General features: G+C 42.7%; 2 protein-coding genes and 1 long non-coding RNA gene across 4 annotated transcripts; 2 read left to right on the top strand and 1 right to left on the bottom strand.

The window, feature by feature from the left end:
• The first annotated feature begins 1,379 nt into the window (after positions 1 to 1,379).
• LOC112555338 (leukocyte elastase inhibitor-like) lies at positions 1,380 to 6,471 on the top strand. Its single transcript, XM_025223697.1, has 9 exons — positions 1,380 to 2,324; positions 2,621 to 2,785; positions 3,092 to 3,262; positions 3,686 to 3,899; positions 4,003 to 4,160; positions 4,516 to 4,624; positions 4,792 to 4,983; positions 5,374 to 5,512; positions 5,788 to 6,471. Exons 1-9 carry the CDS (start codon positions 2,264 to 2,266, stop codon positions 5,968 to 5,970), a joined length of 1,392 nt encoding a protein of 463 aa, XP_025079482.1. The 5' UTR covers positions 1,380 to 2,263; the 3' UTR covers positions 5,971 to 6,471.
• Positions 6,258 to 14,286, bottom strand: LOC112555340. 2 transcript variants are annotated; one of them, XR_003097444.1, is made up of 5 exons: positions 12,755 to 14,286; positions 9,219 to 9,732; positions 7,860 to 7,955; positions 7,204 to 7,353; positions 6,259 to 6,676 (listed from the first exon to the last, which is right to left on the bottom strand). XR_003097444.1 is itself a non-coding variant. In XM_025223699.1 (4 exons), the coding sequence occupies exons 1-4, from the start codon at positions 9,406 to 9,408 to the stop codon at positions 6,483 to 6,485; spliced, it is 630 nt and encodes a 209-aa protein (XP_025079484.1). In that variant the 5' UTR covers positions 9,409 to 10,502; the 3' UTR covers positions 6,258 to 6,482. The 2 variants fall into 2 exon arrangements, 1 of the variants encoding a protein (XP_025079484.1); XM_025223699.1 differs by lacking the exon at positions 12,755 to 14,286 and having other exon boundaries at positions 6,258 to 6,676; positions 9,219 to 10,502.
• On the top strand, positions 10,955 to 14,937 carry LOC112555341. Its single transcript, XR_003097445.1, has 2 exons — positions 10,955 to 11,867; positions 12,986 to 14,937. It is a non-coding gene; the product is annotated as an uncharacterized LOC112555341 (long non-coding RNA).
• The last annotated feature ends 2,820 nt before the right edge of the window (positions 14,938 to 17,757 follow it).

The raw sequence follows: 17,757 nt of genomic DNA, 5'->3' as shown, positions 1-17,757 counted from the left end.
AGTATTTCTGTCAGAAATTTGCAGATTGCTAATTAAATTTCAGTATAACACCCTATTTGTAATAGTGACAGGACCAGTGATAATTTAAAAAAATCATTGATATACCAACTATATTCATGGGATATTTATAGTTTTATAAATATCAATTATGATAACTGCACAAAAGGCTTAAAGCTCATCTTGAAGAGTCGAATTCTTGTTCAGTTTCATCAAGCTCGCTTGAGCTAAAGAATTGTTCACATTACAACCTGTGTGCTTGGTTCACCAGTAAAAATTACCATTATCCCTTTAGCTTTAGCTTGAGAGCCTCGAGGAGGATCTTAAATTACAGGTCTCCTCCTACCCCTGAGTAAACTTCACCGCCAGGTCATGCACATCTCTTTCCCCCTGTCACTGAAGAAGTGCAAGAAATCCCTAATATTTGTTTTTTAATATTTGTGATGTCAACCATAATCTAACCTCCCTATTGTATGGATGTAGTCCTGTCTCTCGACAAAGATCAACAGCTCACCAACCTTGGGATCTTTAAGATAAAAATAATACATGTGTGATTTGTTGTGATGCAGCTCAGTGAAATGTCTGTTGACCCCAGCGTCGTGCTTAGATGTCTATCTACCGAGGGCCCCAAATATGGAAACTAGGCTCCAAATTAACCGCTATGCCTCGAACCTCGAAGGCTAAGAACGGGCCTGCGTATGAATATGTTTGGCTCAAAGAAGATGAAAGAGCCATGGCAGCAAGCAGTACGAGTGAAGACGCGCACTTTAATTAAATATTAATATATGCGCTTGCACACACGCATTCATTGAGGGTAGGGGCGGGCCATTGACCCGTAAGAACCCTTTGTATCTAGCCAGTCATGGGAGGCGGGAGAAGACGACCCCCTCTGACCCCAATACCAGACCAACGTGAAGCTGTTTACAACAACAACACCGGCAGACCTCAGTCGGAGCAACAATACACAAACGTCTTTGACCTGTCGCCACGGCAGGAGGTCATTATCTGATCACAAAGCGAGAGCACCGTTAGAAACTGTTACCTCCCCTTGTCTCGAAACTTTGACGTGTACAAAGTGTTCACTATGCTGTTGGTTCATATGAACACGCGGGACTAAAATGAAGTGATAGATCGAAAGTTGAGTAAAAATGTAGCCGGACTGATGTGTTTTACCTGTTCTACCTGTGACCAGACCATACGGCACCAAAGAGTCTGTAACCAGTACTCAGCTCATTATTTTTACTTGTTTCAAGGGAGAGGACTGAAAGTTCCTAAGCACAAATTTTCCTTATGATTGACTCTAATGAATTGATTGACCGAAGTTGAGAATAAAATCACAGCTGTAAAAACGCGTGGCAGAAAGGAAGCTGAGCAAAGGCGGGCATCCTGGCCAGTTGGATATTATTAATATTGCATTAATATATACATGCAGTTAAAAAGCGCTGAGAGTTATGCCATTGACCCTCACAAGAGCCCGCGGTATCTGGCTAATCAAGGGAGGAAGTTGGGGGAGTAGATGAGCACCCGCTGACCCTTATACCAGACTAACACTGGAAGCAGATAGGAAGCAGTCGTACAGTTATCACAGACATCACTGGGAACAATAGCCACTGCAGTAGGAAACGAGAGTGAATGATTCAAGTGTTTTCGCTGTCGCCGGGGATGGAGACCCTTAAGGGCTGGCCAAGTGGTGCTCACCTTACATGCTACACCGACTTGTTCTCGCTCCGCACCATTGCCGAACACGCGCTGGAATAGTTGAGTGGAAGACAAGGAGAGGTTGTAAAACTGAAATAACCACAATCTTAAGCTGCAGCAGACATTCAAATAAATATTCATTGAAATACAGTGGGGACAGAGCCGACCAAAGCTGTTACCAAAGAGGATACCATGTGCTGATACTACCATGGTGTCATTAGTTCTGCTCTCCTCCTCGGCGGTCACGTGAATGGACTTTCGTCTTTAAAGAAGCAACAGCTCATATTGTCTGTGAATTAAAGCAACCCATTGTTTTTCTTGAGAGGCTTCCGGCAGCCCCGCGTCAAATAAATATCAGTAAGATGGGAGCTCATGTCCTCAACAGCTGGTGAAAAGCGACTATGCGGAACTAAAGTTTGTCGGTGTGTTTTGTACCCAAACAGACCGTTAGCCAAACGAATACTGTTCCTGTTGACGGAGACAGAAGTCACGTGACGTTGGCTGACCTGGTGTCAAGTCTTCATAAACAGGAGCTTACTTGTTACTGTGAACCCACTTCTCCATCACAATGGCTTCCTCCTGTGGGCTTCTTACGCTTATTTGTCTCATCCTTCTTGTCATCACTGTAGGTATGTACATTGTAGGTTAATTGTGCTGCTTGATATGTCGATTAGTCAAGCCTACCTGTAGATGTTACTAGTGAATAGTGGAGTTGTGTATGTACATTTTCAGGTGCACTTGCTCATAAATATGGAGAAATATGGGCGAACTGCTTCCCTTTTATCAACTTATCAGTGTATAGATTCTTAGGGATCGAGTGAGTGACAGAGAAATCGGCTTTAGTGAATGATTATTTCAATGAAACAGTGACTCAGTCGCAGTTACATCTTCACACTTGCTCATTTCTTGCAATGAATACTAACAGTGTCTTCGGCCCTAACAAGCCAGGTCGACTCGTTCCAGTTTCTTCATCAGCCGACCTTCGGGGCGCGTTCAGCTCGCGAGCTGGAATCCCGAGGAGGGAAGCGACGAGGCCATGAGCGTGTGGCTGTGGATGGCACGAGGGGTCAGCGCCGCCAGACCCCACGAGGTAGTAGAGTAAGCTAACATTTGTTTGTGGTGTCACCTTCCAAGTTTTCAGGGCTGATCTCTTTAGTAAATACCTCCAGAAGCTGATGGCCTCCCCTTTTCCCTAATTTTCTCTCCCTTTTGTTATTGTTTTTTTTTCCCAACTGTACAGCAGCCTTTTTTTCGTGATGATCATAAATGAAGGCGCCTCTAGTAATTATTAGTTTTTTAAATTATTATTATTGTTGTTGTGTATGTATGTGGAGGACACGCAAGCCCTCGTTGCCAGTCCTCCCTTACCTACAATTTATTTCATATCTGAGGGCAGGTGCGAGAGGTGACGTGCTGACGAAACAACATGTGAAATTAATTGAAAACCTGTCGTCAGCTTCCGCGATCTTCTCATCGTCGCTGTATTCACAGTTGAGGAAAAATGCCAGTTCTGACATCGTCTTCTCTCCCTTCAGTGTCCACGTGGCCCTGACCATGACCTATCTGGGTGCGCAGGCCAGGATTAAAGACATTTGTAAACAATTGTAAAAATGGGAAATAGTTTTAAAATATCAGTTTAAATATCGACTATGGGTGGAATTTCTTTTTTTGCTGTGTGCTTACCTGCTTTTCTAATAAGCTACGGAAATTACCTTTTAATAGGCATAGTTCACATATTTTGAAGATTCAGCTTGTGGACGAAGCTAATTTTTGTTTGGACTAGGAAATATGTCATTTGCTTCAAATGTTGATTATATGACAAATGTTGCATAATGATCAGCGAGCTATATGTTTATAACTACTTGCGGAGAAGTAAGTAAACCATAAACAATTGTATTTATAATTAGATCGATCATGGCTTTCATGCTTGATAACAAAAAGTTTAATCTTGTCAATAAAATAACATTTTAAACATTTTCCTATGGTGTAGGTGCTCAGAAAGCCACCGCCAGGGAAATGATCAAGGTACTGGGGCTCTCCAAACTTCGGAAGAACAAAGCCCACTCTGCCTACGCCGCGTTGCTCCAGACCAGTCAGCTCTCCACCTCTGTCGAGCTGAACTTGGCCAACGCCGTGTTCGTTAAACCCAATCTACCAGTTGAGGAAACCTTTCGTCAGGGTCTGGTACAGATGTACCGAGCTAAGTAAGTCGGGGATGTACCCGGTAAGTCCCACAAGCTGGGAACGAGAAACATCGTGGATAATGTCTAATTATTTACAATAATTGTCTTGTCTCCCTTGTTTTAGGTTCGGCCACTTTGACTTCAGCGCCGTTGGTGGTCCAGAGACACCCATCAACACCTGGGTAGGCAACGTGACCAAAGGCAAAATACCAGATTTTCTTGCACCGGGTACCATTGACAATACAACAGCCATGATCATCGTCAATGCTCTCTATTTTAAAGGTGGAGTTTTTGTCGAAGCATTGTATGTTGTGTGTTCTTCCTTCTATCTGCCATCTTCCGACCTTTCTTGGATTCTCGATGTTAACACGAGGCAGATCATTACACAACATTCGCACAATAATCACACGTACACGCGCACACACACGCAGACAAAAAACAAGGGATGTCATTGGGGACGACCACCCGCACCCAGAATACTTGGCCCAATCGACAATCAGCCGGCACGGACTAAGGAAGACCATTCCACTGACCCCTGGCCCTGGCTACGTGAACCTCACTGACATTAAAACTTGGTTGTACAGCTAAAAGATTGGTCTTGTGAGTCCCTGTCAATAATCTTGTCATCTTGTGGCAGGTTCCTGGCTGAAAACCTTCAGACTTGCGGACACAGCAGAGGAGCCATTTTACCTGGATGATGGCACGACCGTTACTGTTCCCATGATGAAGCAGGAGGACAATTTCAAGTATGGTCTTTTGTCCTCACCAGCATTTACAAATTCTTTAACGTCGATAGCCAATAGATGTAGACTTATATACATGTATGTGTATTTTAAGTGTGCTGCATGTTTCCATGAGATTATCAACAGTAAAAATTGTTAATGTTCCATACCGGTTACACCATCATGTACAGGTACAAAAGATCCCAGAATCTGAAAGCTGACATTGTGGAGCTGCCTTACAAAGACCAGCGATATTCCATCTTCATTGTGTTGCCGGTCAGCCGTGGAACTCTCAGTCAAGTGGAGCAGTCTCTGAAGATGGAGGAATTGACCTCTGAACTCGAGTCCATGGGCAATGACAAAGTGAAACTGTTTTTACCCAGGTGGGTTTTGCTCCGTTTGTTGCAGTAGATGACTTGATTCTCAGTAACATCGAGTAAATCATCCCTCTACGACTACTTGCCCTTTCAGCAATAAACCCGTTCCCTCTCCAGAGAACGGATTTGTCTCCAAGCGCTTAAAATATACTTTTTTGATGAATGTCATATTTAAATGAATCTCTCTTTCCTTCGCTCTCTGAACTTAAATATAATATAAAAAGGAGCTAATGAAAGTATTTCTTGAACAGATGTGTCTTGAAGCTGATAATCTTTTCATTCTTTTTCATCTACCTACCATTTTTTCCCTCGTCTTCCTTATATTTGGGTTTGCTTTCTTGGAAACAAGAAAGGTGAGTCATCCACAAATATGCGCCCGCGTGTGTGTGTGGTCAGGTTTAAGTCGAAGAGCCGCTTCAGTTTGAAAGAGCCTATGAAGAGATTGGGCATGCGCAGCTCTTTCAACACCAAACGTGCCAACTTCCGGGGGATCAGCTCAGGGAATCAGCTGTTCATATCTGACGTCATTCACGAGGTTAGTTTTCTTTAGGGAGAAAGAACTCTAAAAGCTGATAGAATGTTCTCGTACAGACTGACATTGTTAGAGTGGAGTTCATCCGTCTGCCACTCTTGCCTTGTTGTGCCTACATCTGTCCTGTGTGTCTGACATCCCTGCACCAGACGACCACTTCTACTATTACACTGTTTTTCATAATTAGCATTTTAATCGAGTGTTAAATCTGTTTCGCTGACTGAACAAACCTTGTCATTCTCAGACCTCTCTTCAGACATTGTCATCTCTGTTACCAGGCTGTGGTCGAGGTCAACGAGGAGGGGACAGAAGCATCTGCAGCGACTGCAGTTAAGATTTCTTTTAAGTCTCGCCCATTCAGGACCGTCAACTTCCGGGCAGACCACCCTTTCCTGTACATCATACGAGACAATACTTACAAGATGGTTTTGTTCATGGGTCGCTACACGGGGGTTGCTTAATTCCACTTATTATACAGTAGTCTATGACTATGTTTTTTACTGCAAATATTTTATGATAGGCCCCTAAAATTATCTTCCTGTGATGTATCTCCCTTGTTTTGTAGGGTTTGGATGGTAACCTCTGACCAAGGCATCGGGGTACTCACCATTATCAAGTACATAGTTAAATTATGGAACAAGGAAAGACTGTGTGTTTGGATAACAGTCTGTACAGCTCATTATATCTTGACAAATAGTCACGAACATGAGCACATGACACCGACTAGTGTAAGAGATGCATTCTCTTAGTTTTTTCTCATCATTGTTTTATTTTAAGAAATTTGCAAAATGTATTTACACATATTTCTAGCAAGTGCAGTGTTTTTTTAGGAAACATGTTAACACAGAAAGCAGGGCCATCACTACATATGTAGACAGGAATTCGTTTCTACCAAAGTGTTTCAAGTCTGGAGGGACGGTGTTAACTGGAAATGATAAAAAAAATTTAAAAAAAAAAAAAAATGTTGCTGTTACTAAAGTCTTAATTTACGATTGTCCGTATCAGTAAGTCTGGCGATGGAGTGCTTGGTGTGTCTGCTGCTGTAAGCCACGAGGCCAGCTGACAACAGGAAAAGCAAAGCCGTCAGGATGCTGACTATGAGACACCAGTTCAGGTGCGCAGGTAGACAAACCAGGTACACGATGCCTCCTGTCAGGCCGGTCACACCTGGGTAAAACATGTGTTGGGATGCTCATTAAAGTGGTGTCACTGTCTTCACTAAGGATACCATCGTCTAGAGTTGAACTAATTACATATTGTCGGTACCTGTCTCTGTTCCTTCAGACTGTCACCATAATCTTTCCTAGGTGTCAGTCTGACATTTTCAGTTAAAAGCAAACGTAACATGCAATATGACAATAAAATATTTTTCAAACCTAATAGAGGAGAGGTGTATGGGAATTCTTACGTGGAATGCTCAAATGTTTGAAGACTGCAAGACTACTTCTCGAAATAAACAATTAAATAAACAAACTTTCAGGCCGCGGTGAGGTTTACAGTTTATTTTTTGTCATCAGTTTTGCTTAATTAAACCACGTGAAGCTGTCTTTAATCAGTTTGATATATGACTGATAAACATGACTTTTTATCCTTTAATAAGCCTAATATGTTTTAATTATTGTACATGTCTTCATGATTAATGTCGGATGTAAGACAGCGTTCATGTCAAGTAATAAGGCTAGCATCATACACACCAGCACAGCCTGTGACAGCCTCGACAACTCGACCGTAGCAGCCGTCGTCTGTCGCTCTCCTGGCGTTGAGAAAGATGACGAAGGCCACAGCGATGACCATGTAGATGAAGCAGAAAACTTGGAGCCCTCTAGCGGCGTGGAACCACGGCGCTGTTTGGTCCATTAACAGTTAGGTTGGTGACATTTCTATTGTGGCTCTTACACATATTGCTTTTAGAGGAAAGGTTGCAGACTAACAATAAGTTAGCAAGACTGAGTGACAGCATTCAGTTTTTGTTAGCCCCATCTTGTGCATCACTCATATCTGTTGTTTGCTGGAATGAACTAGCATTTGCTGGATAAGGTTTAAAATCATACCCCTCCCTCCCCCCCCCCGTTATTTTCATGGATTTATTGATGACATTGACGAAAATAAAGTCCTTGAGTAACAATCATGCATTATCCTACATCTACATGGAAATAGTAATCCAACTCTACCGTAACATTATTTATATATCACAACTACACACAGGGAGAGAGAGAGACTGGGGATATATATAACAAATACAAGTAGACGGGGAGGGAGAGAACGTGTGTATATATAAAAGACAAATGCACACGAGGAGACAGTGTGAGAGAAAGAGAGAAAAAAAGAGAGGCTGGATCATCTTACCTACCAAGTATACACTCTTGTTCACTTCTGATGGTGATTTGATAGTTGGGCTTGCACTTGCAGTCTGATGAAGCATCACAACTGTTTAGCAGATTCGGCTCTGTGAGAGAAGTTATACTATGTGGTTAATGTACTCTTACACAGGGCTGTCTCTTGAATTTAAAACTCACTGAGAGTTTCAACAAAGCTAAATAAAATACCCCGACTAATTGCTAAATTAATTTTTTATAGTAATAACAACAACAATAATAAAGTGCATTTTCTCTTATGGATGCTAGCTCATAGCTCTGCGCACGGAAGACTACAAACGAACTGACAGTCAAGCATGCAGGAAACATAAGCATGATCAAACGGATGACACCATGGCAAAGCGGAGATACATAACAACGAAGAACTAAGGAGTGAAAAGTAGAAAGTCACAACAAACCCTGACTCAGACAAAGTGTCAAATCAATTGGGTGTAGGCAACCGCTCTTGTGTGGATTAGCATTTGTCTGTCCGATGTCATTTATTTATTACACCATCGTCTCCTTGTTACAGTAACATAGCACCGAGAGCCTAGAGTTAGATCACGTCTGTGTACTTTTCTAACGATCTTTGTAGTCTTGATTAGGAATGAATGAACAAAGTATAAACATCAAGAATAAAAGTGTCTATACATTTTTTTCCTCTTGTGTATAGGGGCAGTCTGTTCTAATGGAAACGAATATATATTAATCTCGTCTGAACGAACTTATCGCAGGAAGTACAAGTCTCTCAAACTATCTCGTCTTCTTCAAGCGAGAGCTCTACGCCTCAAGGGAGACAACTGCTGCACCGATCGCAGACGTAACCCACACTTCCCCTCCGCAAATGTTTTGCAGCTGAAATACTGTTTACACATCCAGGTAGAGATCGCGGAGAGAGAGAAGAAGGCGGAAGAAACGGTCGATAAAAGCTGGTTTGCCTGACGTCAGCGCGCGAGGCTTTGTTGACTGCCAGCTGCAGCGCCATGATGGTCTCGTGACAAAGGACAGTCAGGGCGCTGCCATAGTTGTCACTATTTCTGGACTGAAATTTGGATTTTGCGCATTCTGATTTCACAGATGTTTGTTAATACTTTTCACGACATTGTCAGGAAAGCTGCCATACAAATAAGGAAACGCAGAGGGTGTGGAAAACGAACCTAAAACCCTTGGGTACACACATACACACGCATCTATATGCAGTTTGCGGATGATTCTATAGCTGAAAGATGAAGAGGAGAAATAAAATAAATAGAAATTTTTATAACAAGATAGTCTCTTAACTGTTTAACGCCTTTTACTGTGGTTTAATGTAAAGAGACAAATGAATGGGAGGTTCACCTTTAAAGCATATTTACCTTTATAGTACATGCTGAAGGATGAACAAGAGCCGTCGGGCTGGCAGTCCTTCCACAGACCGCTGTAGTGCTCACCATTCTTGGCCCAGTACGGCGACACAAACGCCACCAGCTCTAGAACTGCTGCAAGGAAGAGAATCACTACTCCTGTCTTGTACACACCACTTCTGATCGAAAATATCGACAACATGATTCTGTTTTCTTTCTCTCGATTGATGATGGCAGTGGGTGAGTAGGGATGTTGTCATGCGATTCGTGCGCGGACCTGGAACCGAGGTGTGGAAACACGGGTGGTGTGAAAAGGTGTTCAAATCTGATGCAAAATGTAGGCCGCCTCCATACCTGGGGTCCTTTGTCAGCAACACAAACACGGGTACCGACGCTTCACAGCATCCTGCGGGCATCAACAAAGACCACGCGGATCGAAACAGTTCGTCACGTGACGTGTGCGTCCTTGCGCAGGTGTGGCTGCGGCTAATCACGTGAGCTTATCGATTGAAGCTCTCGTCAGGATCTACAGACAGAAATAAAATAAATAAAATTAATAATCGGTAGAATTTTTCTTTCTAGCCACCGACTCCTTTATCGATGAACGCATGTTCGATGTTGTTCATTTGTATTCGGGTAAGGTAGAACAGATTTATTGCAACTACTGTGGATTTTATTTTAAACATTATGTTCTCAATTTAAGTATGACTGTGCGTAAAAACCAATTGAAAAAGCGCGAGCACAGGAAGCCACACATAGACGAACACAAAAGCGATGATCACACACAGAAGCGGGCCAGGTGTCAGAGGCCGCTGGACACAGTAATTTATCGCGCATGAACCGTTTAGACGTTAAAAGAACGTTCGTGCATTGAGGTCGCTGGATTAATGTGTCACTTGGGGGACCTGCAAGTTGGAATTGACAGTAAAGAGGTGGATATGTTGCTGATGTGTGGTCACAGTGTGAATGGAGAGGATGGGGCCCGCCGCTGGCAGCGCAACCTCTAAGCACGAAGTGAGATGTCAAAGGAGTTTGTTTCGTAGTTACTTCACCACACCGTGAAACTTTCTCTTCCCGTCTCTCCATCACCAAGCAAACTACATTAGTCTACAACTCTATACCAGGGGACTTATGTGCTGAATCTGTATTTTGGTGGATTTTTATTAGTGTAGTTATGATATGCGCTTAGCGTCTAAGACAATGTTAGGGAATTCTCTTTGCGACCTTTCGAGTGACCAATCCCTGAAAATTGTCTTCCAAACAACACCAGTGCCAACATTCTGGATTAGCATCAACGGTGAATATCCTCTCCTTTCTGAGCAAGCAATGAAAGTTCTTCTGCCATTTTCAACTTCGTATATGTGTGAGCAAGGATTTTCAGCATTGGCAGCACTGAAGTCTCAATACAGAAATCGTGTGGACGCAGAGGCTGAGCTGCGAATAGCAGTGGGTACGAACATCGCACACAGGTTCGCTTCTGTATGCAACAGCAAGCAGGCTCAACCTTCTCATTAATCAAAGTGAGTGTCCAATAAAATAATATTTATTAGCACCGCAGAATTTGCTTGAGTAAAATTTCATTAACAGTTAGACTTCTTGCAATACGAACTTTGTTCTTCCGTTGTTGATTTGCTCGACTCGGCGTTGGAGGTTAGCTAAGGCTCCCCGCTCTTCCACCGACCTCGCTGGCTAAGGGGGGTGGGGGGGGCGCGGACGTACCGGTGTTCGTCAGGGGGGGGGGCGTCACATGTAAAAGGTTGAGAACAGCTGTTGTAAGAGTGATGTAACTATTCTCTAAATTCTCTGCATACTGGATGTATTACATGCGTTTTTATTTATTAATTTTTTTTCATCAATCTGCACACCCCCTCTGTAGGCCCATGTGGAAGAACGGAAAGAAAAAGAAAACAAAACCCCTTTCATACAGGTGGCCAAACAAAATAAATAGGGGAGAGCCCCACCATAACACGTTCCCTCCTCAAATGTCTTCTTATCATCATTCTAAAGCACAGTCGTCTCGCTGCCATCTTCTGTCACTCTTCACACGAAGAAATCAGAAATGTGCTAACTGTCGCCCGACTCAGCTAAGTAAGGGTTTATACCTGGGGGAGGGCAGTCTTAAAGTTGAGTAAGAAATTTTGTACTTAGCGGACGAGTTGTCTTGTGCACACCGAGTTACTGTACTTAAAGTTAAGTCAGCCAACTTAAGCTTAAGTTCATGTTTAAGTTCGCTTATGCACATCAGCCCAGGTATGTACAGCGTCCCCACAAAAGTGCATTTAATACACACAAGATGAAAACCTCGTAAAAAATATTTTAATCACCATTTAAATCATTTTTCAAAGCATCAGCACTGTCACCGAGATTCCTTCTTCTTCTCCTCCTCCTCCCCCCAACTCACACCCAAATGAAACGTTTTGATCTCTATGTGGTATGTAGTATTTTTAATGTGTCAATTAAACGAATTCCTTTCAACTTAAGCTTCAACAGACGCTTTCAAACAAGAGAGACATGGTTTTATTTATCGGACTTTCAAGACATCACAAGATCATCAGACATCATTAACAGTCAAGGATGCGTTTACCGCTGGCATCATGCAACTCGGCATTACATCCTCCACACTAGTCATCCCTGGCAGGACGAATTACCACGACACGTGAAGTAAGTTGAAGTAGAAAAATAGTAAATAGTGGATTTTAAGTAAAAAACAAAATTATTGCTAACAACATGAAATATCTATTTAGAGGAAATGATTAAATAAAGATACGGTTGTTAGGTAACAGCTGTTAAACATGTAGATAATTGTTCTTATTGTAATCAAGTATTAAATAGACCAAGATAGGTGTATCGAAACGACATGTAGATTGAAAGATAAAACAAACCAACTGGTAATATTGGTAATATGTGCTTCAGTGGTAGATGATACTGTCTGAGTCATATTTGATCATAATTTTGGGTTGCACAATGGAAAAATTTTGTGTTGTTAAGAAAACATTGCAGGCAACTGAAATGGTGGATTGAGCTTCTATTTGTGATCAACAAACAGGAAAGCTTCAAACATTTTGTCAATACCTTTACACCAGCACCGTATACAAAGAAGCAAAATATAGAAAAATAGCAAAATATTGTAAGTTATATATTAGCATTATGCTAACCAGTTCCTTTTCAGGAAACTAAATGAATGTGTGTGTGAAAACAAAATGAAAAAAGAATACACATTTTAAAGACATGCTATAATGTGTTTTGGTCCGTTACTTGAACCCTCATTTTAAAAGGAAAAAAACCCAAAAGCATATGATAAATATGTCAAGGTTACAGGCACATAATAAACACAGGCAGAGAAAGAATGAAAGATCAGAACACAAATCAGTGCTTACGAGAGATTAATGCAAGAGACTATTGAAGAAGATTGAATATTAGAAAAATGATTGAAAGTTGAGAAATAGCCCCAACGGTACCAAATATATCAAGAAGACAAAAATGTAAAAGTAAAAATGGCCTCTACAAGTTTTCAATTACACGAAAAATGTCAAAGGAATAAAATTTACCATTTTTGTAATATTAAAAATCCATTTGCTGGAGCTGTAGCCACGTCCACAGAATGAGTTTTTGATACATCACTTCTGACAAAGTCATCAGTCACAATATAAACTTTGTTAAAGTCATTCTGTGAAATCGTTAGTTAGGCCACGTTTCCCTAGCATATTCTTGCATTTCTGACATTTATCCACAAATCAGGGAACATCAGGCGTCTGTGTTTCTTTGTTTAATATTTCCAGCATTATCCAGTGTAAAAGATGCTCGTCTGATGCCTCTTGTAAAAGAACAAGAAAAAACGCCAGCATTATCCAGTGTAAAAGATGCTTGTCTGATGCCTCCTGTAGAAGAACGAAAAGAAACGGTTATATCAGTTGTCTCCACGGCCCTGACGTCTGCTTGTCTGGAAGTCGACGGTTGTTCCTCTTCACGAGAGGTGGAAGGCTGAGGACTAAAGGTCATCGCTCTAGCCGTGTCCATCTTTGCTGTATTTCTCGTCACCACCTCGTCCTCGGTACCGCCACTCTCGTCATGTCCTTCATAATTAAACTCTTCCTCCTCTAATGGTGATGACACTGGAGAGGAGGAAGAAGTGTCATCGACAATGTCAGGTGGTGTAGATTGTCGCAATGTCAAGTTTGAGCGCTCTGTGCGACTCATCTTAGGTAAGGACGATCCTTCTTCCTCCGAACTCGACGAATCCGCCACTCTTGTACGTTTTTCAGGAGACAGTAATGTAGACCTCTCAGCATAAGCTATCATTTCTCCCTGCATGGCATCCCAGTCCCTTGGTGTGTCAGATTCGGTGTCCAATTCAAATCCTCTAAATGTTTCAGGTATACACCACTTTGTGTAGTCTCCTGAATACTTATTTCCTCGCTGGTACATTCCCCATTGTTTAGGAGCAAGGATGGCCAGATCACTGATCATCGTTTTGTAATACTCTGGAAAGTCTATGAGGTAGCGATGGACGAGATGTATTGCATAACAAATGGAGCTTTGCTTGCGTATAAGTTTTTTGTTCCAGCCAGGCTCAAGACTGAAGTTAGAATCTGTCAGTCCTTCGAAAACATCAATGAAAGCGCCTTTCAGTCTCTGCTCAAGAGACTGATTATCTTCAATGAGGTTCTGGCAGAGACTAAGGAAGACACGCAGGAACTCCTTAAAGAGCTTTCTAGCTTGGTAAGCCATGCTGTGTTTTACCTCCACGGAAACAGAAAGGTCGACAGCAGCAGGTAAGCTCCAAGGCTGTCCTTGTGGCCCTTCAGGAATATTACAGAACACTCTCTTGGCGATTTCAGAATCTTTAAAAGTTCTCAGATGTGCGCACACAGAGTCAATATCACTGCGAACACCAAAAGCCTCCAAACACTTTATAGCTTCAATATATTGTCTATTGTTGCCTGTTGTTGATTGTATTATCCTGCTTTGTTGCAGTCTGAAGGTAACTGGTGTCCACGGCGCACAGCGGATGAAGGCTTCTTGACAGACCTTGATTAGCTGCTGGTTACTCATCTTCATGGAATTTTTGTAAAGTCCTGATACACAAATCTTTTATTGTCTTCGTTTTGTATGCATAAAATAGTTATCTTTCTCTAATGCCTTCCTCTGAACCTTTCTCTGTCGCTGCTCAGCGTGCAATGGGGACACGGGCGGAGCTCTCGGGGAAAGCGCAGCAAACCGTGTGACGTCATCAACAAAATGGACCAATCCATAAGAAGGATGCTTGCAGCAGTTGCCGCTGGTTTTCGCATCTCTGGCTGTCATGAGGAGGCAGGCATAGCCTAACTGCTTTTTTTTTTTAAAAATGTTTCGCGCTTGTTATACGCCAGTGATGCCCAACCTTTTTCGGCCTGCGGGTCATACACATTACCGACATGCGTGCCACGGGCGTTTCACCGCAAAAATACAAGAAAGAAAAAAAAAATAAAGCGGATACCATTTTTATTAGAAACAAGTTGTACTTGCCAGGTTGGGCATCCTTGTTATACGCTGTTTGTAGCGGGTGTCTGGGTGTCTTATAAACAAATCCCAATCCAGAAGTGTTTCTATACGGGCCTGCGAGATTTGTGGGATGAAAAGACACTAACAGATTTTTCAACCCTTTTGTAAAAACAAAAGAAAGATAAGAAAATGCTAACTACGTGTTAGTACAAGTATTGTTTCATATAAAGGACAAGCATGTCCTACTGCATACGGCGTTTGGGTGTGTTTGTGTGCGTGAAGAGTAGCAACGAATAAGTGTGTGAGTTTGAGTTTATAAAGAGTATGTGTGTTTGTGTGGCGAGGGTTTGTACCACAAATTACAGCTGTATAAACACACCACATGCTTGAGGGCAATGACAAGATGAGGTTTATTGTCTTCCACCAGACATCTGGCAACCGACAACTCGTCACACCATGTTGGTCAGCTCGTGAAATCTTTATTATAATTTAGTGTTTATAGTCCCTGCGTGTGAAGGTCTGTAAATAATAACAACAATAACAACAAATAATTTTCAAAGCACATTTTCCCAAAGTTACAGTAAGCTCAGTGCGATATATACAAACAAAAGATATTCAACTACAAAAATGCATAAAGCACATTGGTACACAGACCAAGCAAGTCAGTAGAGAAGTACAGACATACTAACAGCCATGAATGTGTCAGAGACCTACACCAAGTACTATACGACTGAACACGTGCGAGGGCGAAAGGGTGTGAATGATGGACGTTTCCGGAATGCGCGTCAGTTAGATGTTTAAAACAAAAACAAAGAGAGGTGTGATTGGAGAGAGAGTAAAGGGTGAGAGGAGGTAAGGTGACCAACGTTTCGGGATGCGCGCCGATGATGGTGTCGTCACCGACAAAGAACGCCGAAAAAGGTGGTGGTGGTTGTGGTGGTGGTGGGGGGCGTGGGAAACCTTTCCTCTGACTTTGCCGAGTAGTGATGCTTTCAACGGCAGATCTGTCCACGCCACTACAGTATTCCATTTTAAAAAGAAAAACGGTTTTTTAAAATTTAAATATAAATATTCCTACCTTATCTTGTTTTCCATCTTCTTTTTCTGGTCTGAAGAAGGAGCACCTGCAGATGTTGAGTTTCAAGTCTGCAGTATACAATTTCCAGGCTGGAGGTAGGCTGGGCCGTCGGGGTAGCGGGCCAGGTGTCAGAGGGCCGCTGGACACAATGATTTATCGCGCATGAACCGTCTAGATCAGGGGTGGGCAATTAATTTTCCCAAGGGGCCGCATGAGAAATTGGGATGGTTTTAGAGGGCCGGACTAATATAGTTAACTCAGTTTTACCCAATACTGTATACATAGCATATATACTGGCGGGCGGGCCAGCGTGCGGGCCGGTCAGAGACAAGAGGCGGGCCGGATTCGGCCCGCGGGCCGCCCTTTGCCCAGGTCTGGTCTAGATTCTAGAAGAACGCTCGTGCATTTAGGTCTCTGAATTAATGTGCCACTGAAGGGGCCTGCAAGCAAGTTGGAATTGACAGTAAAGAGGTGGATATGTTACTGATGTATGGCCGGGTGACTCAGGCAGTGGCCTGGAAGGGGGGAATAACCTTCTGAACTGCGGTGACAGTTGTGGGCCGCGTGGGGCCAGCGAGCGCCATTAGCTAGAGGGGCGGGTGTGCATGTTCGTGGGATTGTGTCTGATTTGTGTTTTTGTTTGTTTTGGTTTTTTTTTTTTTTGTGCGTGCGTGTTATGGTGGGGCTCTCCTATATTTGTTTTGTTTGGCCATCTGTATGAAAAGGGTTTTGTTTTCTTTTTTTTCCTTTCTTCCATATTTTTATTTTTTATTTTATTTTATTTTTTTTTAGTTTTGTGTTGTCGCTTCGTGTGCGCGTTTCTCCATCACCAAGCAAACTACATTAGCCTACAACTCTATACCAGGGCTGGGCTTAAACACGGCCTGTAGATGCCTTTGGGTCGGCATCGTCTGCCAAAATGTAAAATGCACTTGTTTGTTTTTTGTTTTTTTTTTAACATCGGCCTAGGTTAATTTGATAAAAATGTATTTTATCAAGTATAACAGAGTTAGAAATCGGCAGTCCGTAGCATTCCAACACAGACAAAGTAAAAAGATAAAAAATAATAACTGACATGTCTGATGGAGTCGTTAGCGGCTGCCTTCAAAGGAAAGTGAGCGACTTCAAACAGCTTCACTGTACACAATAAAGTCAGCAGGTGAAATCCATTGTGTACTCATTTGTTGTCCATTCCATTATCACTAGGTTTGGGGTTAGTCAGCTGTTGGCGTGGGTCGCCACTGGGAAGTGGGGGAACTCGGACAACCGTAACCAAAGAAGCTGACACCTTAAAGAGGGACGAGCAGACGACCACCAGCGGCGCGTGCAATAAGATGTCGGCCGGCAGGTCATTGCCGTCACGGGTCAAATACCGGAGCCCGCAGAGCGACGAAAAAGAAATTGGCATCAACAAGACAAGGCCAAAAGGCAAAAGCCAAAACCAAAGGCGCAGATGAGAATCAGTGTACGGTATTTTTAAAGACAAGCGGGACTTTGATGGACTTGCCAGAAAGCCAGACATTGAGCGTCCCACCCAGACATTTTATGAGCAGGCGGGACACGAGGTCAAAAGCCTCTGGTCACCTTACCTCGGGGCTGAAGCGCGGGGTCCCTTCGAGAGCGGAGCCTGGGGCGGCCGCCCCATTTGCCACCCCCTAACGCCAACGCTGATCACACACAAACTCTAGCAGCAGCAGAATATTAAGAAGGAAGAAGAAATGTAGAAAAGAGAAAGAGCAATATCGTAACGAACAAAAGCAGTGTTCGTGAGATAGCTTAGTGAAAACCCATCACCGGAAAATTGAATTGGAAACTTCAAAGAATTTTATCTCTGCAATGGACAAGTAAAGTGATGACAAAAGAAGTAGATGGATACTGGTTGGAGGAGGAAAATTTCAGGGGAGGCTACCTGTAACTGAATCTGAATTATAGCTCTTATCTCCCTTTGAACATAAATACGAGACGGCAACGTGGGGGATGGAGGGTTGTGTG

Source organism: Pomacea canaliculata, linkage group LG14 (assembly GCF_003073045.1).
Source record: "Pomacea canaliculata isolate SZHN2017 linkage group LG14, ASM307304v1, whole genome shotgun sequence".
Taxonomy (NCBI): Eukaryota; Metazoa; Mollusca; class Gastropoda; order Architaenioglossa; family Ampullariidae; genus Pomacea; species Pomacea canaliculata.
Note: the sequence above shows the minus strand (reverse complement) of the source record. Positions and strands in the feature narration are given on the sequence as shown.

Coding starts and splice junctions, on each gene's coding strand:
- LOC112555338 (XM_025223697.1), top strand. CDS start 2,264: ATGGCTTCCTCCTGTGGGCTTCTTACGCTTATTTGTCTCATCCTTCTT. Junction 2,325..2,620: donor CCTTCTTGTCATCACTGTAG/GTATGTACATTG, acceptor GAATACTAACAG/TGTCTTCGGCCCTAACAAGC. Junction 4,625..4,791: donor AAGCAGGAGGACAATTTCAA/GTATGGTCTTTT, acceptor CATCATGTACAG/GTACAAAAGATCCCAGAATC.
- LOC112555340 (XM_025223699.1), bottom strand. CDS start 9,408: ATGTTGTCGATATTTTCGATCAGAAGTGGTGTGTACAAGACAGGAGTA. Junction 7,354..7,859: donor TGAACAAGAGTGTATACTTG/GTAGGTAAGATG, acceptor TGGACCAAACAG/CGCCGTGGTTCCACGCCGCT. Junction 6,677..7,203: donor GGCTGTCACAGGCTGTGCTG/GTGTGTATGATG, acceptor TGTTTTACCCAG/GTGTGACCGGCCTGACAGGA.